Source organism: Lissotriton helveticus, chromosome 1_1 (genome assembly GCF_964261635.1).
Source record: "Lissotriton helveticus chromosome 1_1, aLisHel1.1, whole genome shotgun sequence".
Taxonomy (NCBI): Eukaryota; Metazoa; Chordata; class Amphibia; order Caudata; family Salamandridae; genus Lissotriton; species Lissotriton helveticus.
The window spans coordinates 511260908-511284945 of NC_136057.1; the positions used below are offsets into that span (position 1 = coordinate 511260908).

The 24038-nt window shown below is 45.0% G+C and overlaps 1 protein-coding gene across 4 annotated transcripts in view; it reads right to left on the reverse strand.

The window, feature by feature from the left end:
• FERRY3 (FERRY endosomal RAB5 effector complex subunit 3) overlaps positions 1-24038 on the reverse strand; it is a 586640-nt gene that overhangs the window by 377856 nt on the left and 184746 nt on the right. For all 4 annotated transcript variants that reach the window (XM_078673965.1, XM_078673966.1, XM_078673967.1 and 1 more), the window contains one exon: positions 22903-23100. In XM_078673965.1, coding sequence (XP_078530091.1) covers positions 22903-23100 — 198 coding nt within the window. The remainder of the gene's footprint in view (positions 1-22902; positions 23101-24038) is intronic.

The window sequence follows — 24038 nt, forward strand, 5'->3', positions numbered from 1 at the left end:
GGCCATCATTCCTATGAGTTGCATAAACACTTGAGCTGGTAGTGAGTATTGGGACTGAAATTTTGTTACGAGGGTTTGCATACTGGCTATCCTGCCTGGACTGGGGTATTCAAGGGCTTTGGAAGTGTCTATTGTGGCCCCTAGATACTGATGTTTGTGGGACGGATGGAGATGTGATTTGGTGAGGTTTATCGCGAACCCCAAGGTGTGGAGCAGATGCATTGTTAGGTGAGTGTGGTGAACCCACTGACTATATGACTTGGCTTTTATTAGCCAGTCGTCCAGGTATGGAAACACATGAATTTGATTGTCTGCGCAAGTGGACGGCTACTACCGCCAGACACTTTGTGAAGACTTTGGGTGCTGTGTTCACACCGAATGGGAGGACCTTTAATTGATAGTGCTGACCATCCACTACAAACCTTCGATATTTCCTGTGAGCAGGGTGTATAGGAATATGGAAGTAGGCGTCCTTGAGATCTAGAGTGACAAGGAAGTCACCTTGTTGGAGTAGTGGGAGGATCTGTTGAAGAGTGATCGTGTGAAAATGATCTGATTGTATGTAGATATTGAGAGGTCTAGTATTGGTCTGAGAGTACTGTCCTTTTTGGGATGAGAAAGTAAAGGGAGTAAACCCCTGTGCCTTGATGCTGGAGGGTAACTGGTTCTATTGCATGCTTTTGAAAAAGTGAGAGAACTTCCAGTTTGAGAGCATTAAATGTTTCATGGACATTGGACATTGTTTGGGGGGTATGGTTGGGGGGGAGTTGCGGTAAGTTCCAGGCAGTAACCATACTGTATAATTTGTCTTACCCACCTGTCTGTAGTGATGGAGTTCCAGACAGCTAGGAACTGTGCTAGTCTTCCTCCGACCGGAGTGGAATGGTATGAAGGGAGCGGAGGGAAGTCATTGTTTACCTCGACCTCTCCCCTTGTTATTGTTTCCCCTGTACCCTCCCCTACAACATCCCTTGTTGGGGGATGTTTGTGTAGGACTCTTGTAGGAGGAGGAGGAGGTAGTGTCTGTGCTGTTTTTGGATCCACCCCTATAAAAGGAGCGACGAAAGGAACCTTGTGGTGTCTGAAATTGTAATGCTCCCATAGATTTTGCAGTGTCTGTATCTTTTTTAATTTTTTCTAGAGCTGTGTCCACAGCTGGGCCAAAGAGGTGTTCTTGATCGAATGGCTGATTTAAGATAGTTGTTTGCACTTCCTGTTTAAAAAACAGAAATGCGCAACCATGCATGTCTGCGAAGTAAGACACTGGTGTTAATAGCTCTGGATGCGGTGTCTGCTGCATCAAGGGCACATTTGATGGATGCATTTGTATTTAACTTGCCCCCTTGGACCAAATCATTGGCTTTAGCTTTGTATTGGTCAGGTAGATGTTGAATAAGATCTTCTAGCTCATCGTAGTGAGCTCTGTGGTATCTGACAAGCAATGCTTGTGCATTAGCAACTCTCCAGTGATTGGCTGTTTGGGAGGCAACTCATTTACCTGATGCATCCAGCAGTTTGGACTCTTTGTTTGGGGGTGGAGCATCACCAGAGGTTTGGGAATTAGCATGATTTCTTGCATTGGAGACCACTAAAGAATCTAAAGGGATTGCCCTTTATTGTAGACTGGGTTGTTAGGGGCCGGCGTATACTTTTTATCAATTCGAGGATAAAGAATCCTGGTCCAGACAGGGTCTTTAAATACGCCTGGTGCATGTTTAATGACACCTTTAAGCATGGGCAATGTATGTATTGTTTTTCATGACTAAGCAAATGTGTTCAGTAGTAAGTCTTCCTCCATAGGGTCTGAATGTAGTTCCACGCCATGGCATTGCGCAGCCCTATTAATGAGCTGACTAAACCCTATATTGTCATCTGGGGGGATGGTTTAAATCGGTATGCATTTGGATCAGGAAGGTCTGGAAGATCTGTGCGATCGTGGCAATCGTCCCATGTATCCTGTGGTGTAGTGTCATCATCATCATCAGGGTCATCTAAGGGATCCTTTTCATGTCCACCCCCATCCCATAAATCATCCTCATCCTGTGGTGGTAAGGGTGAGTATGGAGAGAGGCTAGGAGAGTGTATAGCGGACAAAGGTTTGGTAGGAAGAATAGGATAAGAGGGTCTTAGGGGTGTAGTGCAAAGTCTCTCTTCTTCACAGGTATACCTCAAGAGAGTGTGAGGTATCAGATTTCCTCTTGTTTGATGGGAGACTGATATTATGGCCTGTTTTAGGGTCCACATGTAATGTCTTCTGTTTTGGATCAATAGGATCTGGTCGAAACAATTCTTCCTGCTTGTTGTCCCCTTTCGGTGCCGATTTTTTCGGTTCTGAACCTGATTTGGATTTAGTCTCTAGAGCCATAGGAGGGGTCTTGTGCTCCTTTGGCTTTGAAGTCAGTGCAGAGTCAGAAAATGTCTTCGAATTTGAAGGCTTTCGGTGTTTGTTCGGTTCCAAGGCTTTATGGTCTCCGATTTAGGTACTGAAGGTGTTTTATGGGTACTGATATGCAGCTTGCTTGGTCCCGAGTTGCCGGAAGGCTTTTCCTTTGTCTTCAGGGCTGGATCGGGAGGCGGGGCTTCTGAGGTTTTCCCTTGGTCTAGACGAAGGTCTTCAGGCGAAGGTTTGACCGGAGCCTTCTGTTTTTCGGGTGGAGCAGGGGTATTTGTACTCACTCGTTGACCTGGAGTGATGTGGTCATCGGAATTGGAGTCATCAGCTTCGGAGACGATATCGAGCTCCTCTGAATCCTCTACCTCTGGAAAGTCGGGGCATTCGTCAAAAATGTTGCCTGGCACCAGTGCAGACTGTTGAGCCACAACGGGTCATCGAGCCCAGCGATCATGGATAGTCTTTTAAGATCGAAACGAGGTGCAGGCTTGGCAATCCTTTTCCTCATTTTTGGGTGAGAGGCAAAGGTTGCAGACCTTGTGGTTGTCACTGTGTGGAAATGTAGCTCCACACTGGGGGCATTTTTTAAATGGAGCCCTTTCCATTAGCTGTAGGCCCAAATGGCGCCAACAGGCCCAGTGGCCAGCATCGACGACTGGAATCGAGGTTTTGGGAGTTAGCCCTCTCAAAGGGCACACGAACGAAACAATAACGTTGAGTGGTGATGGGTTGCACGTCGAAAGGTTGGAAAACACGGTACTGAACCAGAGAGCAGCAAGTCCCATCCAAACCCAATAGCGGAAAAAAAACCAATCTGAGGATGGAGTCGATGCCCATACGCAGTACCGTCCAAGAGAGGAGTCACCTATTTCGTGACTACAAAGACTTCTTCCAAGACAACAACAAACTGCAAACATCTGAGCCGAACACCAGATGGCGATCAGTGCACAAGTCTGTATTCTGCAGCTCATATGCCTCGAACACATATTTATGCAATTTAAAAGCACTAATCTTTCCTGTCATTTTAAAATGAATGCTGATGCAGACTGGCTAGGCCTAGTCATGTCAACTAAAGCTAACTAAACACATTTAAATTAGGCATTATTATCTATTAATTAAAAACAACTCCCCTCCCCGCCATTGGCAGGAAGGCTGATGAAGCACTGCAGAGATTTAGAGACAGTAGAGCTATAGCACATTCACTGGGGTTACTTTCCCTTACTCGCCATTTCTGTTAGAAAGGCGACCCCGGGGGAGGCAGAAGATGTCTGACTGACCACCCCTAGGTCCACCTCTCCGTCAAGAAGTAGCCGAGCGCTGCTGAGAGGCCTCCTGGCAGCAGCGGTGCGTCCATTGGGGCGTAGGGGCGTAGCCCTACCAGCCCACATGGAAGCATCGCGGCCGCCGAGCAATCCTGCTAGTATAAATAACAAATCAGCCGCCGGTTGCGCAGGGGGGGTGGGCGTGGCCTGCTGCAGCTTGAGTGACAGTCCACACACTCAGGCTGCAGCAGACCGTAGTGGGGAACTTACAGTGCGCATGCTTGGGAAAGTTGAAAACTTTCTCAAGCATGCGCACTGTAAGTTCCCCAGCGGGACCCAGGGGTACTTGTTTGCTGCCACAGCCCGGGTTTAGAAAGGCCGACAGGGCGAGCAGCAAATATGCCTCTGTAGCCAATCCTGGCGCAGCATTCAGTGCCAGGATTGGCTGGTCCACCGGCGCAGCATCCCATTGGATGCCGCGCTTGGGGGTGAAGTCTGTCGCTGGCTCCAGTACAGTGTTTGTCTAGCTGTCGCCCTTCCCATCGAAATCTTCTGGGGCGCGGGGGAGAACTTAATAGATTATAGCGAGCGACTTTCATGAGACCGAAAAAAAAAGGAACCCGGAGTAGTGTCATATGGCTCAGAATTCAGAAGGCGAATTCAAACATTCACCAAAGCAACACATCTCTGTCATGCCAACTCCGGTGAGTCGAGGGAAATTGTGGCTGCAGAGAAGGTACGGGTTACCCTACTACCAGCAAACAAGAGTGGCAAGCTTGTTTTTTATTTTCACGACTCTTTTCGCTAAATGCAAATATCGATTGCAGGGCCGAGAGACACAGAACGGGTACGTTTCTGTGGCTCTCTGAATCAGTGTTAGGTTCCAGAAAGTAAAAGTGTGCACAGTGTGTAGTGGGGATGCTCAGTGATACGTTACATCGCCTGCACTGACAACCATTGTGCATACTCGATACTCGGGTCCCAGCGCTGCAGTTTGGGAACCACACGGGGAGGGAAGCTATAACACAGACCAAGCTGCCTGTCTTTATTTTATTTGTGTTCGTTTTATTTGAAATGTGTGAAATAAAAAACGCGCCCAGAGCCCCATTAATCAAGGTTCCTTTTCCATAAATTGAAAGGGAGAGGAGACCGTCGCCAGGCAACAACCCTCAAACCATCAGTTGTAGGAGAGACATGCGAGGGTCCCCTGTTCTATCACCACTAGGACCCCCAGCAGCAATTCCCTCATGTGGACTGCACTGATGATGTCAACGGCTGTCGCCGTGGCAACAGGCGCTGTGATGTCATTGCTACATGTGGAGGACGGAGGCCCTTCCAGGAAGGGTGCATTCCAGAGCACTGGATGAGGGGCACAGGAGTTTAGCGAGTGCGACGCTGGTTTAGATGGGACAGCCACAAAGTCACGGTGACACTTTTGACGCACCGCCCAGACCGCACCAACATTATTCACAATCATGCCACGTTAAAAACCATGCTTTACAACTACGCACCAGGTACAGAAACATCGTAGGTGCTATACTGTTCTTCCTAAACCTTCTGAGTTACCTGCCGTACACTTAAGCCTTGAGTTACTTTCTGCGTGCTAAGTGAAGTAAATATCACTTTGTTAATGTAACTGGTGTAGTCCACGGGATTATTACATACCTTGAAGCTCCGTGATACCCACTGAGTACCGAGGGGTGACGTGCACTCATCTGAGATATCTACAGGACTCCAAAGGATCCTGTCCCCCTCGCCCAGTGAGTTATCATGGCGCACTCTTGCCTGCAGCATAGCATGCAGTCAGAGACGTTTCAAGGCATGGGCATAGTAGGCAATTGCCCAGGGCGCCCACCTTCCAAGGAGCCCCTGTAAATGTGAACTTTCTCTTTAATTGACATCTGTCTATTCAGTTTCGCTTTCGCTAGACCTCCCTGCCTGCCTTTACCCCTGACTGTCGTCTCTCTGGCCCAATGTCAGGTTAATGGTTTTTGGCAACATGGCAGCCTCTTACTCGAGCACCTGGGTGCCGTTCGGCGCCTTGTCTGGTGCATGAGGCGCTAGAGACATACTACACTAATTAGTACTACCTGCCCATGTTCCAGTGCCGTGTCCAGCAGTGAGGATGGGTGGTGGAGGAAAAGAGGATTGACAGTCGCCTGACCCCTGACAAGTAGGCACTAGCTAGGGGCGCAGTGAGTCATTTTTTAGCAGCTAACTATGAGTATCAGAAAGGGAACAAAGGGAGAACAAGACAGAAAGGTACAGCGAGAAAGTGGAAGCGAAAAAGCAAGAAAACAAGCAGAGGCGCTTTGAACGAAGAAATGAGAGTAAGGTAAGGTAATGGAGGAAGTGTGAAAGGAAAGTACGGTGAAAGGATGAATGGAAAGATGGAAAATTAAGTGGGAAGGAATAGAGTGCTGAATGGATGAGAGGATAAAAAGATCGAAGGGAGAAAGAAGAGTTAAATTCAAAGGCACAGCGTGAGCGAGAATGCCGTTGCGAACCCTAGAACTCTCTTTCACTATCACTCCTTTTATCACTCACTGGGTTGTTTCTGAACTTTTCTTTTAATACATCTCAACCTTATTTCAACTTCTGTCATTCTTTTTTCATGTGTGCTCCCTAACTCCCTTTTTTTTCCGCTTTCTTTCATTACCATATATCCTTCTTCCTTTGTCTCCCTTCTGCATATTTCCTTTTTTATTTGTTTTCTTTCGTAGTTCGTACTTCTCATCTTCTGATGTTATTTCTCTTTCTGTTACTCCCGCGTTGCTACATCTCCTCATCTTCACTCCGTGCTTTCCCCTTTTCAGTCCTCGCTCTCAAGGTTCCTTCTTTGTTATTCAGCCCTTAGCGCTGTCCCTGCACGTGGTACTGAGCACAAGTCTGAGCAAAGGGACAGGGACTTAGCTGCAGGGTGTGTTTGGGGTGGTTACACTCCCCCATATAAATGTATTCTGTATTGAATAGATTGGTACAAGTGCTTTAAGTTCGGTATGGTGAAGTGTTTGTTGGATTTCACTTCACATGCAGACAAGAACACACACACACACACACTCTTGCCTAAAGGTCTTAAAAACTGTGATTTTACAAAATGAGGGTGATAAGTAGTCCTCACAATCCGCACTCCTCTCCCTTCCTACTGATCCTTAAGGCCCCCTCCTGCATTGCTGCTCGTATAATCAGCACGATAGTTGGGAAATCTGAAGCTGACCCACCCTCCCCCATACATAATGACCAAGCTATGCCCCTGCAAAGGGACACTAAGATGATACATGCAATATGAGTGCAACACCATCAGACCTACCAACTCACCTGGTGCCACCATGTGTCACGTGATTTCGGTTTGTACTGCCCATTTTCCAGGATTGACTGGTCCACTGGCGCAGCATCCCATTGGATACCGCGCGTGGGGTTGGCCCGGCATTCATCTCGCAAGCCAAGGAGGACTGGTCGTTGGCGCCGGCGGTGCCCGATTCTGCTTCCATGTTTCCACAGTGAGTGACTGTTTCAATTCATTTTAGCAGTGGAGTGTTGTTAAGTAGCAGCCATCCCATGCGAGCAGGCATGCTAAGGAGTGAGGTGTCCACCATTTACTTTACTAATTTACATCGCAAAGTCCTTCTCATCGTCACCTTTCACATCGAATAGAGTGGGGCTCAAGAGAGAGAAAGAGCCAGAGGCGGGAGCGAAGTGGAGGGGGCCGAGGGAGGAAAACGAGATAAGAGCGTGGACGGAGAGAACGAGACGCAGAAAGGGAGACGGGGGCGACGTGCAGAGAAGGGGACGAGAAGAGAGAAGATAAGAGAATGTAAGAGAGAGGGAGAGAGAGAGAGGGGGTGAGGAGAGAAGCTAGGTCACTGCTGAGAGGGGAGGGCAGGCACGAAGGAAGAGGAAGAGCAAGTGAAACATAGGGGGGGGGTTGAGGGAAAGAGTGACCCAAGCAAGGGAGAAGAGATAGCTCCGTGGAAGAGAAACGTGTGAGGTGAAGGACAGTAGGAGGAAGTGAGGAAAGAGGGGACAGAATGTGGGAGGGACTGACACAGAGGGAGGGGGTGACACAGAAGGAGTGAGTGACACAGAAGGAGGGGGTGACACAGAGGGAGGGGGTGACACCGAGGGAGGGGGTGACACAGAGGGAGGGAGTGACACAGAAGGAGGGGGTGACACAGAGAAGGAGGGGGTGACACAGAAGGAAGGGGTGACACCGAGGGAGGGGGTGACACCGAGGGAGGGGGTGACACAGAAGGAGGGGGTGACACAGAGAAGGAGGGGGTGACCCAGAAGGAGGGGGTGACACAGAGGGAGGGAGTGACACAGAAGGAGGGGGTGACACAGAGGGAGGGGGTGAGGGATGGAGTGACACAGAGGGAGGGAGAGGCAGTTGTTGCAACGCCAATACGTTGATTGCTATTGGGCAGTACTTAACTTCGCAGACCACGAAATCGCACACCCCGACAACGCGTTTTGTTTTTTGTTCCCCTCTGTTTCATGTGTGAACTGCTCTTTTATCCTACTGAAATGAAATTGTTGTAAAAAAGACAAGAATACATATCCCATATCCGTCCGTATTTAGCCAGCCACGCATTTCCCAGAGTGTGCTTGCTGCCCGTCCTATAAGGCACCTGGATGCCACCCAAAGCGTTATGAAGCGCTATGTAAATATCATTACTGTTGGCGATAGTCTGGTCCGCTGTGCATGAATTGTGATTGGCTTTAAAATCTGTTCCCTAAAGTGCAATTTATATCGGTGCATATTTCGTCAGCCACGCATTTAGCAGATTGCGCTTGCTACCCGTTCGATAAGGCACCTGTACGCCACCCAAAGCGGTACGAAGCGCTATGTAAATACCATTAGTGTTCGAGATAGTCTGGTTCGCTGTGCATAAAATGTGATCAGCTTTATAATCTGATTTCTAACGTGCATTTTTCTTTTCTGCTGTGTGCCTGCAATTCCATCCATCCACCCTGTACAGACTTACATGAAGCAATTATTAAGTATTTGTTTGCAAACTATCCACCCATTCATCCATCCACCCACCCTTTGATCCATCCACATACCCATCCAGCCATCCTTCACCCATCCACCCTTTGAAACATCCATTCATCCATGCACCATTTCATCTAGCCATCCACCAATCCTTCACACACCCACCCTTTCATCTGTCCATGCATCCAGCCACCCTTTCATTCAGCCAGCAAGCCATCTGTCATCCACCCACCCTTTCATCCATCCAGCCAGCCTTTCACCAGTCCTATCATACACCCTTCATCCATCCACCCACCCTCTCCCCATCAATCCACCCATCGCATTAACAAAGGAATGATGATATTGACATTGCGCACGATTTACGTTATTTGTAGCTTTGTTGAGCAATTGCAGTATTAATGAATGCATTATAAACAATTCAATCAACTGACATTAAGTATATGACCTTTATTAAGTATATGAGCGTTATTAATACACGCGTCAATAAGCTAAGGTGACATAGCCGCTGTTTAAAATAACCATGTCTTCAGCTTCCTGGAGTGCCTCTGACTTCGTTCTGTTTCTTTACTTTTTGTGACTGTTGGTCCTGCTGGGAAACAGTTTCAATTTATGTTGTCTTGTTTACTGGGAGCATTGCTTTTATTTTCCTTTAGTGTAATAGGCTGGCTGGTGAAGTGCACTTCCCATAGTGTGCAGTCACTTCAATTTGCCTTTAGGTGACTACCTGGCTTGATGGTGGTTTTCTATTTGATTTCATGTAACTCCTTGTCTTGATGAGTGCATTGGTTTTAGTTTGTTTGAGGTAACTGCTTCACATGCTGGTTTCATCACACAGCTGACACCTACCCTGAGAAAGCCAGAGCTGCCCTGTTATTGGTATCAACACCAGTGCGCTTAGGTTCCTTACAGCTTCTTCACTTGAAGTGGGTTACCACCTACTCGTTTACTTTTTGTATCCTGCTCGTACCAAGTCAGATCCAGACCCAGACCAGTCATTTTTCTTTCATTAAACTGTTTTACTTGCTTGGTGATTTTATGTTGGTGCCTGCATCCTGAGGTGTACTCTTCTTCAGTTTAAATGTATGTGACTGGCCTGTTGACTAGCACCCTGCTTTCAAAGTGAAGGTTCACAGGTTCACACTTGCTTTAGTTTACTTTTGTATGGTTGACTGCATGCACTGTTTTGCTGGATGCATTGCTTCAAGTTACTACTTGATGCATTGCTTTCAGTTTGCTTTCAAGTAATTGCCTCTCATTATCCCAATGCTTTGTGAAGACTGTTTCCCAACTGCTGTGCAACTTCTTCTACTCTTAGAGCTGAGATTTTCATGAAAGTCTTATAGTCTGAATTCAGCACCTGAGCGTAATAGGACAGAATGAATGAAGCTCTGTGGTTATACTGAATAAGCAGCTACCTATGGTATGCCATCTATTAATGTAATAACTGCACTTTCACAATTGCTTTATTAACCTTCCTGCTTTCTCAAATTTGCTTGAAAATGCACGATTTTTCTTCTTTTTTTTCAAAATTTTCTTGGGGGGGGTTATCCCCCCAAACACCCCTTTTGGGGTTCGGGCTCGCTCGCTGCGCTCACTCGCTACGGTGCTGTATGCAAATCACTTCGCGCCCCACCACTTTGAAATGTCACCCACCGCCCCTGCCTCCTGGGTGAGGGCCCTCTCCTAAGATCGTACAGCAGAGTAACCACACACTACAAATGGACACCACACCAGAGGTCGAGTTCGTAAGCTTTATCAGGAAGTAAAGGCTGCTGGTTCTCAGCGATATGTACAAGTAGACCGAGGGGTCTGTAAAGTCTCGTAAGAGGGGATCAGGGTAGTGAGACAGTCTCGGTTGGGGGGTATGAAGGGATACCCTGCGCACAGCTCTCAATCTTCGAGCCGGGGGTTCCGAGAGGTCTAGCCGCGGCAGTGCCAGCAGGCTCTCCAGATGGTTCGGCAAGGGTGGGCCGCGGCAGCGCCAGCAGGCTCTCAAGATGGTTCGGCAAAGGTGGGCCGCGGCAGCGCCAGCAGGCTCTCAAGATGGTTCGGCAAAGGTGGGCCGCGCCAGCAGGCTCTCAGGGTATCCTCGGGTTACAGGGACGATGAGTTCTTCTGGTGTCGGCCGTGACAGCGTCAGTAGGGCTTTCCAGTCCAGGATACAACTGCCGTCCTACTCCGGGCTGGCCCAGATATAGGACTGGAGTCCTTTGATGTCCGGACCCTCGCGCCTGGGAGCCAGAGGGGCCGGGAAGATGGTGTCCAGACACCCAGCAGGGGGGTGGAGCCAGCACCCAGGGATGCCGGGGGCGATCGATACCAGGCGTCCGGGGAGGGTAGGAGGCCCATCGAAACTTCCCTCCTCTGGGATCTGTTGAGTGGCCACTCGACCACCTGGGTAGATCTTGGCGCCTCGATGTCGGGGCCTCGCTGGGGCCTGGGCCGGGGCCGAGGCCACGTGTTCGTGACGTGGTGGTCCCAAGATGGAGTCGGGCGAGGCCTCGTGCTCAGGATGTGATGGGCCCATGATGGAGTCAGGCCGGTGTGGTGGCCCGTGGTGGTAACCGGACCGATAGTGTTGGTGCGTGCAGGATCGGGCGGAAGGGGGCCGCCCGGGGCTCTGTGGAGGGCCGATGTCGTCCGGGGCCCGCCACGCGGGAGGGGTAGGACCACGCCACGAGGCCGGGTCCAACAATTTCCATTAGCAATACAGAAAATACAGAGGATATTCAATGAGTCTCACATATTGTCAGCAACAATCCTTTCAAGTTGTGCTGTATCCCTGCTGACTTTTTGTGGAGGCAGGGCTGGGGAGGCACTATAGGACGAAATCAACCTCAATAGCAGCCTCTTCTCGAAGTACTGCTGCCAAACATCTTTAGTCCACCCTTCGGCCATCTGTCGAAGCCTGGAGGCTGACGGATTCAGTATGACCTGCCTTACAGGTGTTACATCACTTCAGAACTGTGGGTCACCCAAAACGTTCACGGTAGCTATATCTTTTTCTTTATGCTATTTTCTCCACACATTCCCAAATTTACATGAAGACATTGGAAGATCACACACAAATATTCTGGTTGCAGAAGGGATGACATTACTTGCCAAATGAGGAGAACTTGTGCTTGAAACAGAGAGAGTGCTACAATGCTAATCTCAGTACTTTAATGCCCCCAAGAGGGACGCTTGGCTGAAAACATGTCTAGAACTCAGATTCTCCAATTCTGTCCTCAATGGAGACTATCAAAATAATAAGTTTATAAACAGAAATACCTCTGGCACCATAGATCACACTATTTCTTATTGCAACAATAGTCCTTTTTATTGACTTTGGGCATTAACACATGATTTTGTATTTTTCATTCAATATTTTTACAAATTGAGAATCTCCTTCGTTACATACTTTTGCACCTCTCCTGAGTCCATATCTGTACAAAACACATTTATATACAAAACATTAGTCTATACAACATACACATTTAAATCATTTCTCAATGAAATTTGAAACGATTGAACACAAAACAAATCATACGCATTTGAACATTACACACTGAATGCTTTGTATGAATCAGTAAATCACAAAGTAAACGTAGAATGCCTGTCTCTTATTTGTCCTACTTATATTTACAATAAAACGTTACACCGGGACCATGTATCTCTTTGCCCTCGGTGTATCCTGATTAGGGAGTCCTGTATAGGGTCGGAGGTTGTTTACACCAAATATACTGTGGGGGCGGAATTCATGCCATTGGAAAGAATCAAGCGGGTCAGTCTCTTCCTTTTCAGAATTTTGCTCCGAGCCACTATTTACCCAAATTATAAAAATAAGGGCACTTGCTCTGGGCCTGTTAGCCATGGATGACCGAATACTGGATCATGCCCTAGATGTGCAGGATCAGAATATCATGTGCTCACCCTGCAGTCGCGCAGGACGTACTTTTGACTGTGGTGGGACCACTTATAATTCAATGTAATGCCCACATCCTTACTTGGCTCTCCCAGCTCCTTACAAAGGTCAAATTGGTGGTCGGGAAAACAGTGATGAATAGCTGCTGAAGGTGAGCTCACTGTCATTACTGACCACACTAGGATTTTCCAAAAAAAAAGCAGAAATCCCACATGTGAAGAGGATTCCCTTTATCAGAGTCATTCTGGACGTAGTCACCTTGACAACCTTTCTGTCTATAGAATGAGTGTGGGGCATTCAGGCTATTAGTTTGATTCTACAGGTGCGAGCTGCTGCTCTGGTCTTGATGGTTTGAGCCATATTGGGCTCCAGGCTGTGTACATCCCACTAGTACTTGGCTCTGAGACTTTGGCTATGGCAGGTGCTTCAAAGGATTTCCTTGATGGTCATTCAACTGGTGTGATGCCTCAACAGCAGTGGACAAACTCAGCAAGCATAATCTTGCTAATCACATGTCTGCCCTAGTAGGTGGTTCAGGGTTTCTTCGCCCACTTATTTGCTACCTCTGAAAACACTCAATATCCAAAATTCTCTGCTTTAGACTTCCAACTCAAGGATCTATCAGAGATCTGATCTACCTTCCGTGGGATTCCAGTCCCCTATACACATTCCCATATCTGGTGCTAATCCAGTGGGTCTTGACGTTAGGCAGATGAGCCAGCACAGATGAAACTGATGCCTCCGAATTGAGCGAGGAGGATCTTGTATGCCAAACTGCTTTCCCTATGCATTCATCCCCAATTGACTCCATAAGTGCATTTATTTACACTTCAATCCAACATGTACAACAGTGATGTATTCCATCCTGCAGTTGGTTTGCAAATGTCTTATCAGAACAAGTGATTGACCTGAAGTGGGTGTACAGAAGGAAAAGAATGTAAAGCTATTTTTAATAAAAGCAAATCGTTTACAAAGGGCGAGTGCCATCACAACTTGATTGTTCAACAGCACATACCCTGTTGCCCATGAAAACCACAAATGTAGGAATGTTTATATTGACTCAGTAAACAACTGTGAAACTAGAACAAATATGGTTCCGTTAGAATAGAGAGCAGTGCTACCTCCAAAGAGAGCTGCGAGAGTCGTGGTGCTAAACAAAGCAAAAGAGATTACCTAGATTGTACTATATAGTACAGTGTGTGTCCTGAAGTCGCCTGGTGAGCCAATTGGATTCTGCCACCTATTGCACAAAAATGGTTGGGGATAATAATGAGGTCTTTCACAGAAAAAGGTGAACTAAATCCAGCTGAAATACACTGGAATAGTTTTCTCCACTAGCCTACTTCCGTTTGGTTCCTGAGCAGCATGCATGATTCACGATGTCATACTGTTGGTTTCTAAAGTTGCAGGGCTGCCTTCTGCTTTTTGAGACGGTGTGCATGTCAAATGCAGAAAATCATGAAGTGTTCTTCAGTTTGTAGCATTTGTCATTCCACATATGGTTCTTGGTCAGTTCAGCCGCCATACTGGATGTAATACCAAGCCTGTATTCAGTCACAAAAAATGTGTATTTAAGAAGAATTATTCTCTATTTGAAAGGAATTTGACGTTTAATACTTGTGATTTTCAAGCTTAATCTCAGGAAGAACTTGCAGTTAGATGCATGCTTCTAAATTGATCAGTCTGTATGTTTAGCAACAGTGTAGGTGAATTCAATAGGCAGGCAGAGAACTGCTCCAAGTGGCTAGCAAAAGAGAATGTGGTCAGAGGTGATCATTAATGTCATGCGCGAGACTCATCTAGTATTGTATAGTTCAATAGCACCATTTAATTTTAGTTGTTAAAACAGAGAAGAAATTCTGTCTGACTCCTTTGGGGCAGTCTTTGTAGCGTCAGACACTTTGACAACTGCCAAAACCTTGCATCTCAAATGACCAACTTTGAGTCATGGTACAATAAAGTGATTAACTAAGGGTACAGTTATCATTTTTCCCCCAGAATGTATATAGCGCAAACTCGACCCCTAGGTATCAGAGTGCTTTACACAAGCACAAGTTGTGTTAAATACAGACACATTCACTGGGAGATTAAGTGATTTTCCAAGAATCACAGAATGGTATGCGTCGTTGCTGAAACTCTCACCCTGTTCCCCAAATTCGAGGTCAGCCGCCCTAGCCGTTAGGCTACATCCTCTCCTCAGAATAATGCCGTACACCACATACTTTACAGTCCGAAAATGTTTCATGTTTCACTTTTACACCTACATACATAAATTTGATTCCTATGTTGGTGTGGTTAAAGGTAAAAGTGTCTCACCTGAAGTCCTAGAGGTTCTTTTTGGTTCCATATGGATGAGATCTTTGTACGAACTGTCCAAATGGAATGTTGTCTCTTAAGCTCTTCAGGTGGAAACTTGTTTGCAGAAGATTGTTTTTATCCATGGGTTTTGTGTCCAGTAAAGCTATAAGAGTTCCGTATAAACTTCCAAACATCGAGGAAGTTAGCAAAATTGTTAAACTCCTGGAGTGTCCATGTATTTCCTGACTAGGTACAGACAGTTCTGTCAATGTATCACTGGCATGTGTTGTGATTTAGCACCAAACTAAGTTTGGGTTTAGGCCCATTGACACACGGTTATATTTGCTTTATATTTGAGACAATATTATGTTCCAATATAGCAATGGCAACTCGTGTCGAATGTGACAATATTGTCACAGGTCATCGGTTTGTCAGCAATTGCAAAAACCCCATAACTAAGATCATACCTTCTTGTGCTACATCATGCCAATTTTGAACTATGGCAATTTTTCTTTTTGATTGGTATATATATATATATATATATCCAAACAGTTGCCTGTCGAAAGAAGAAAGCCTCACTAGAAGATGAATTTCTGCTACATTTATTCATGGAGGACACAGCGTAGCAAAACAACAACTTGCAGCAGCATACAGTCCTGCCTGACATGTTTCGTGCGTGTAGCACTTCCTCAAAGGCGCTTAGACTGAACAGGAAAAAGCACGATCACTTGCTCGGTACTGCTTTTAAACAATGAAGTCCCGCCTTGTATGGCGCGGACACTCCTGTGGCCTGATGGTACTTGTGGTACCGTTCTTGCTCGAGTGAGCTGTCATGTCAAGTCCCCATATATAAAATATCACCCCAGTGGGTTGTGCAGCTGAGGTTCACATCTACGCTGCGGAGTTCATTCCTCCAAAAACGCAATACGTAGATCTATTTTTGGCACCCATTGCAAAGAACATGAGTTCTTATATAAAAGGCACTGGGGACTTCCTACGAACATTAAAAGACATCACATGGAATGAGAATCATCTACTAATCACAATTGATGCAGTGGCACTATATACATCGATAAAACATGAGATTGGTTTGAATGCATGTCACTACTTTTTAAAACAACGGAACATCGGAGAACTGAAACACACTGAAATGCTCATGAATATGATCAAATTATGCCTTACCAATAATGTATTCCTATTCGACCACCAACTATATAAACAAGAGTGCGGAACGGCAATGGGAATTTCATTCTCACCGAACTACGCAAACATCACAATGGGATGGTGGGCGAAAACTATTGCATGGAACCCAGCAAGTCAAGCGGACCTGGACAAGATAATTTTATGGGTCCGATACATTGACTGTTTGTTTTTAATTTGGAACGGAACTAAAACTGAATTTGATTCATATTACTCAAAATTGCGTGACAATGACGTGGGTCTACAATTCACCTATGCTACCAACAAAAAGGAAATTGATTTCCTAGATCTGAAAGTGTATGTTGAGGACAACCATATACAAACTTCACTTTTCCGCAAAAAAACCTCCACGAACAGCATATTACACAGGACAAGTTTCCATCCGCAACCATTGCTCGCAAGCATACCATATGGCGAATGTATTCGCATGAAAAGGAACTGTTCAGTGGAAACAGATGCAGAAAAGAAAATTGATGAAACAACTGAAAGATTGAGATCCCGGGGATACAGTGAAAGAACACTGGAGAAAAGCAAAAACAAAGTGAAATTTAAAACTAGATCAATGAAACTAGCGACTGAAACGAAGAAAAAAGAAGAATCACAAGGACCTCCACGTTTGGTAACTACCTACAGCAAAGAAAGTGGCATCATAAAAAGCAAAATAAAGAAGTTTTGGCATCTTATATCAGGGGACCCTGATATAGGCAAAATGGTAGGAGTTGGACCTATGATCAGTTACAAAAAAACCTCCTCTCTGAAGGACCAACTTGTCCACAGCCACTTCAAGGCGAATATATCCAAAAAGAAAAATAACTGGCTAACGGACCAGCAAAATGGATTTAAAAAGTGTAATATCTGTAAGGCGTGCAAAATTTGCCAAAACAAAAGAGCTTCGAAGAACCTGATGGCAAAAACACCACCATTGAAGGAAGAATTACTTGCTCGTCAACACACGTGGTATACGTCATAGAATGCAAGTGTGGGTCAAAATATATTGGAAGCACGACTTGCGCTCTGAAAAAACGAATGTTGGAACACATTAGAGCTGTAAAAAACAATGACATGTCTTATGTCACAGCGAAACACATGGCTATGTGTCAAAAGAGTGAGTGGAGAGCAATGTCATATTATGGAATATTTATGGTTAATATGGACGAACGAGGAGGCAACAGACAACGAAAACTAAGACAAACCAAATCGAAGTTCATAATTAGACTCAAAACAAAAATGCCACGTGGGATGAACTTCGACGAAGAACTTTATGTACATTTAGATTGGATTAAAGAGACCTGATGAACACTTTAAACATTTATATCGAATTGATGGACAATTATTGAAGGGGTACTATACCCATAACAAAAGCAAACAAAATGAACCTTGCATTCGTGATCAGAGAAACTGGGTACTATACCGCAACTGTCTCAAATGCGAAAAATTTTATTTTTCACACACCTTGGCGCGTAAAAATGCAGCGCGACATCACCAAAACATGTGGATATGAAACAATGTATATTATCACTGACTGATTGCATGTTAAAATTGTGAATAATTTGTATTGGCATAACAAAAACCACTAATCCCATAATGCACTCTAATTGCCAAATGGGATAAATAGTGAACATAGAAAAAAGCTCACTTACCGTGAACAAAGCCTGGGTTAGGCTGAAACGCATTGGTCAGAGCTGGAGAAGTTTAAATAAACGTGTATTGTTAAACTTAAACCTTGAGTGCCGCATACTTGGTGAAAAATTTTTTTTTATATATATATATATATATATATATATATATATATATATATATATATATATATATATACACACACACACACATATATATATATATATATACATATAGCTATATTATTGTTTTAGACTTCCAATGGCTGACAGACCTGTTGTATCACCAACTTTCCTCCCACCTTGGTGACACATGCGGGCATTAGGACCATTAAACATATTTCCATTGACACTACTGGTCAATTTTTGAGTTTTTAATATAGGAAAAGCAAACGGATTAACTATATAAAATAGCTTTTTTGTTGCTTTAGCCATACTAGTAACAAGCATTTGATACTGTGTGTCTTGGTTACGGCATACAGCTGGCATCTAACAATTTAATGCAGGACAGCAACTGAACAGCTGACTCTCTTCCATGGACATAGTACATATACTCAACAATTACAATACACTAATGCTAGGTAAACCCTTCTCTTTTTATAATCTGGTTTGAGGCAACTTGAGTTAGTGAATAACGGCAGGTTAATATACTGTATATGTAGGGACATTTTCTATGTTCTTATATGTAGGAAACTGCCATTTTGACATGGTCTCCCCCAATTATTGCCTGGTGTTTGATGTTATTTCGACTGGAACTGCAATTCTTTTCCCCAATTGGCAATCATTTAGTACCTTCTGTAAGTCACTAGTAAATAGTACCTATGGCCTGAGGCACTAAAAAGGGTCCCTAAGGGCTGCAGCATGAATTGTGCCACTCGACAAGCTAATGCAAACTGCTACTGCAGGCTGCGTGTCCTGGCGTCCGGGCTCAGACAAAAGAGAAAACACAGCGTTACACACATCCCTGTGAGCCATGTCCCCTAAAACTGCATGTAATAGTTGCAAGTCACCCCTAAGGCAGGCCTTACAGCCCCAAGGCAGGGTGCCTTTTATTATATGTGAGAATATATCTGCATGAGCAAATATACCCCAGTGCTGGTCACTTCCATTACTGCCAGTACAAGGGAACAGGTAAGTCATTTTAAAACATGCACTGGACACTGGTGAAAACAAGTTCCCCAGCTACATGAAGGCTTCACTGAAACGAGGGATGTTTGGTATCAAACATCTAGTGTTAATAAAACCACACTGATGCCAGTGGTGGATTTAGTAATACATGCACACAGAGGGCACCTTAGAGGTGCCCCCTTAAAACCTACCAATCCCTGCTGCTGAATGACTGGTTTTCATCAGCCTGACACCAGAGACGAGAGCCCGAACTCCAAGGGTAATCCCCGGAGGACAGAAACCAAGCCTGCTAGAGCAGGAGGTGCCTTGCACCCCTGCCCACTGGATGAACTAGAAAGTAGCATTCCAAGGCGGGGGAGCTCCGAAGAGGTCAACTGCTTTTGGTAGGCGAATCTGGTTTGTCTCACAAGACGAGAGAAAACCGACCCCCTTGACCAGAGCCCTTGACAGACGGGAAAATTAGCGAGCCAAGACCGGCATGTCCACCCTCAGAGGAGCACCACCCCAGAACTGGGCTATCTGAAGTGGATGCGACTTTTCAGAAGTGACCATCTTTGTGATGGCAAATTAAGGATCTCTGGGACAGGGTTATGCCCACTTTCTCCTGGAAGTGGTCATATAGGGAGTGTAGTGATCTCAGGGGTAAGTAGCCAAATGGCTACCACCCTATACTCGCCTAACGCCCCTGAATTCCATATTTAGGAGAGCCCAGGCACCACAAAATCAGATTCTGATGATCAAAAGAAGGAGGACCGAAGAGACTTGAAAAGAAAGAACTGTGGAAGAAGCAACTGACTTGCTGTCAACCCTGTCGGCCTATCTGCTGTTCCAGACAATTGCACCAAAGTCGGCTCATCGTTCAAACTGCGGTTCGTCCAAAAGCCTAGGGGGACCAGCAGCACTTCTGCCAGGACTCAGGAACTGCTGTGGAGCTGTGGTACTGCTTCCCTGCATCGTGTAGGCACCCAAAGATACCAGAGAGGACACCAGACCGCCAAAGCAAACACCGGAAAGCACCAATGCACCCATGCCACCTAGCCCGAGCTGAAGTGGGCCAATGGTGCCAGCGGGGTACCCAGGTTCTCCAGAGACAAAACCCCACCTTGGTCTTGCACACTGTGGACTTCCTGATGCAACCTGCAGCCTCTGTTTGCAGGCCCTATCTACAGCGAGTGCTCCCAGTGATGAAAATCCGATGCCCGAAGATACTTCAGCACCGGACGCCCGTGGCCCGTGGAGATTAGGACCACAGGGGTCCCCACATCCCCAAGCATCGTGAGACCTGAGTCCCTATTTTGGTTCAGACTGACTGACTTCCCAGTCCAAGCCTGCAGCCTCTTTTTGACTCGACCAATCACCTTAGGAAAACATTGGGCGCTTCAAACCTAAAAGCACCTCTACACCAAGCCGCCCTCATGCCGCCCAAGATGACCTGTTGGTGTTGCCTTGGACCTAGCCACAAACTCACCTTAAGTCCAACAGATTGGTCCCATAAGACGCTGTGAAGTGCCCAAACGCAGTACATGTATTTCCTCCATTGGATAACATAGGGCAACCAAAGCTGAAAAGCACCTCTGCACCTGACCTCCCCAGTCTCGCCCCAGGTGATCTGTGGGTGCTGCCTTGGACCCTGCCCCATACTCACCTCAAGTCCATAAGAGTGGTCTTGTAAGTCGCTGTACTGTACATGAATGCCGTACTTGTTTTTACTCCCATAGGATAATACTGCACTATCGTAAAAATTAACTGTCAACTTTTTGAAAGCAAAAGCATTCCTCTTGAAAAACATACTTACCTGATCGTATTGATTCTGGTGCCAAAACATATATAAAGATATGTGTTATTTTTATAAATTGTTGTGGATCTCCTTATTGAGTCAGGTGCATCGCTTATTGACTATTGTGTGTATTTGCAGATATCTAACAGTTCTCTCGGATAGGCCTACGGCTGCTCAATCACACTACCCCCTAAAATAGCACCCTGAGATTGCTAGATCAAGTCCCTGTCTGCTAGTAAGGGAATACCTGGACTATTTACAAGGTACACATCTTTTTGGTATACCATATAAATAGCCGGCTTCCTACATTATAGATATATGCAGATGAGATTTGAGGGTGGTTCAGTGATAGGACAACTGGAGACTGACCCTGTTGCTGCATCTTTAGTAAGATGAATATCTTGAGAAACATAGATCTTAATCCATTTTCTTCCCTTTCCTATGGTAAGTATTCATTAATGTCATTATGATTCTTGTATATTACACTAAAGCTTTCTATTACCATAGATCTACACATAATATACTTTATAATGCTCTGAGTGTAGCTTTTCTATGACCTTTCAATTGGGTTATTTAGTCTATGTTGTATATTTGTATTGTGACCATGGATTATATCTTTATCTTGTCAACTAGATATATGTATTTTTGATCTATAGCTCTAAAGAAGTGTCCTTGTTTTCACTGTCTGTATTGTTTTTAATATCTATTTATAAAGAAGACTTTTAAAGCTCAACAGAACACTGTCACTATTTGGGAATTAACGTAAGTGACATTTGAATGAATCTGAGTCCCACCTGATTTGATATTATTCATATGCTCCAATGATCATTTCTCTTTATGCTAAGCCACGTATAATATGGCCAGCTCTGGCAAAACACCATCCCATGGCTACAACCTTGATTTGTAAATAATAATTGCCACTGAATGTGAAATAGTTCTTTAATGCTACATTAGAAAGGTCTAAATGAATTTTTTTGGGGGCTTGATGGTTCGTAGATCTTTCCAAACATCAAAGGTCACCAATAGTTGTTGTTTGGTGTCAAAGGATGTTCCTTCTACATTCTAGAGGTCTTCCAGGTATTTTACATATGAGCAGACGTGAGGGATGAATAATTTTAAAAAAAAGTCAATGTACTAGCATATCAGGCCCAGTTCTGACTCACATCCAGAGATAAAAGGTCTGGCAGGCGGATGTACAGTGTCTTTGTGACTTTTGAATGATTAGTACAAGACTGATAAGTTTGGGTTTTGTTTACAAGGTACTCCTGTTCTTTTTCATTTATCCACCCTTGATCAAGGACATTTATCCACCCTTGATCAAGGACATATTCAATTAGATTAGTGGAGAAGTGTGGCTCAATGGTTAGAGCGGCAGACCCTGATGCAGAGGTCTGGCCCGGACCACGGTTCAAATCCCACCTCGGTGAGTCTTGAGCTCAATTTCCCCGGACCTGATAATTCTCGCCTCGGTGCCTATTCTAAGCATGGGTCCCACTCTGCAACTCTGGGCAATAGCTTGCTTAATCTCCACAACGGCCCCAACAATGCTAGGATGCCTGGCTTCACCTTGGGGGTGCACAGGAGTGGGCACTTCACAGGGGAAGGCCTGGAAGGGTTCCACAGCGGTATGTGTACAGCGCCTTGAGACCCCTTCGGGAGTGATACGTGCGCTATATAAGCGCTACATTTACATTTTTAATCTGTTGCATGATATCTCTATTAGTCCGCTACCTATGCATATGTCTTTTATCACAATTCCTTCTGCTTTCCTAATAACTATACTGGAGTTGGACCTTAATGTATTGAAAGTTTGCTTTAGGAATGCAGTCATATTGGACCGTAGATATTTTGTTTTCTCAAAAGTTGGTGTCACATGTGTTTGTGGAATGAAACCTTCCGAGACCGAAGGTGTCCATTTACATGGTGTATTCCTTCTAGTAAAAAAACGCTTTAAGTATCATTTTCCCCGAAAACATAGTGCTTCCAACTTTACGCATCTCCATGCTGTCATGCGCAGAGGCAGCTGGAAGTTGCTACAGAAGTTAATGGTGCCAAATGTGAGAAGATTCAGAATGAGCCTGCTGCTTGGGCTAGGAAACGGTAGTTAGAGTATCCATCAAAAAGTGCCTTATTGATGGTAAACAACTTGTTCTTTTTGAGCTCGAAAAATGATATAATACAACATGAACGTTCAAACATTATTAAGATCACTGGTTATGCTTTTCCACAAACTGTAGAGAAATGTTTGAAGCATACATTCAATAGGTACATGAGATAGACTGTTGCACTTTACAATTTAGTTTTTAATTCCAAATATTAATTTTAAATTTACCTCTTTTAATACCACTGTATGAATTAATGCGATTGTCCACCAATAAAACCAGTCCACACAGAGAAGTAGAATACAATGACAGGGCTGTTTGAAGTCTGTGAAGTTTAACACCACTTCGATGGTTACGTTTGTGTTTACAAAAATCCAGCATGTCGGCTCTCAGTAGCCTAAGATTATGCATAGTTTTTAGTTGGGCCCCTGGAAAGAACAAAAGTAATTGAAACTTTAAACCAGTAATTTGATTTCTCTATCTGCAATTTTATCACTTACAATGTCTGCATAAATTCTTAGTATGTTCCCATCAAACCTCTATAGAAATAGAGATCTATAAGCAACAAGTTACCACTAAACCGTTGCTCATTAAACAAATTAAAGATATATTCACTAACATAGGTCACCAACATTGTCTCTGTGTGTTTGAATATAGCGAAACAATGGATAGGAGCCTGCCACTGGAATTGAAGGCAAGGGAGGTGATCACTAATCTATATGCTGTTCAACAAAATAGGATTTTGGCCTGTTGTCACGCTGACGGCCTGTTGCTCGTTTAAATTAGTTTTTAAATCGTTATATCGCAAAATGTTACTTTGATTCTGATTTTGTACTTTTAAAATTGAACTCGTTTGAAATTGTTCGTATCTCTTGCTACCCTCTTGATGCTCCTTACACCACGCTGAGGCCTCAGCCAATCGGTCGCAAGGGGGGAGGAGATTGAGGCGGAGCCTAGGCTTAAAGCTCGGCGTAATGCGACCTCAGGCGATTTTGGCCTGTTGTCACGCTGACGGGCTGTTGCTCGCTTAAATTAGTTTTAAAATTGTTACATCGCAAAATGTTAGTTTGATTCTGATTTTGTGCTTTTAAAATTGAACTCGTTTGAAATTGATCGTATCTCTTGCTGCCCTCTTGACGCTCCTTACACCACCCTGAGGCCTCAGCCAATCGGTCGCAAGGGGGGAGGAGATTGAGGCAGAGCCTAAGTTTAAATGCACGTGTCACTGCGGGAGTGCAGCGGGCACGCCGGCGGTGCGCCAAAGGCAAGCCACTCTGCGCCCGTTCACGTCCCGACGGGCCCAGGGAACAGGCACTCTGGCCATTTTTTTTTAATACTCCTCAGAGGAACACAGGTCCTCCTCCAA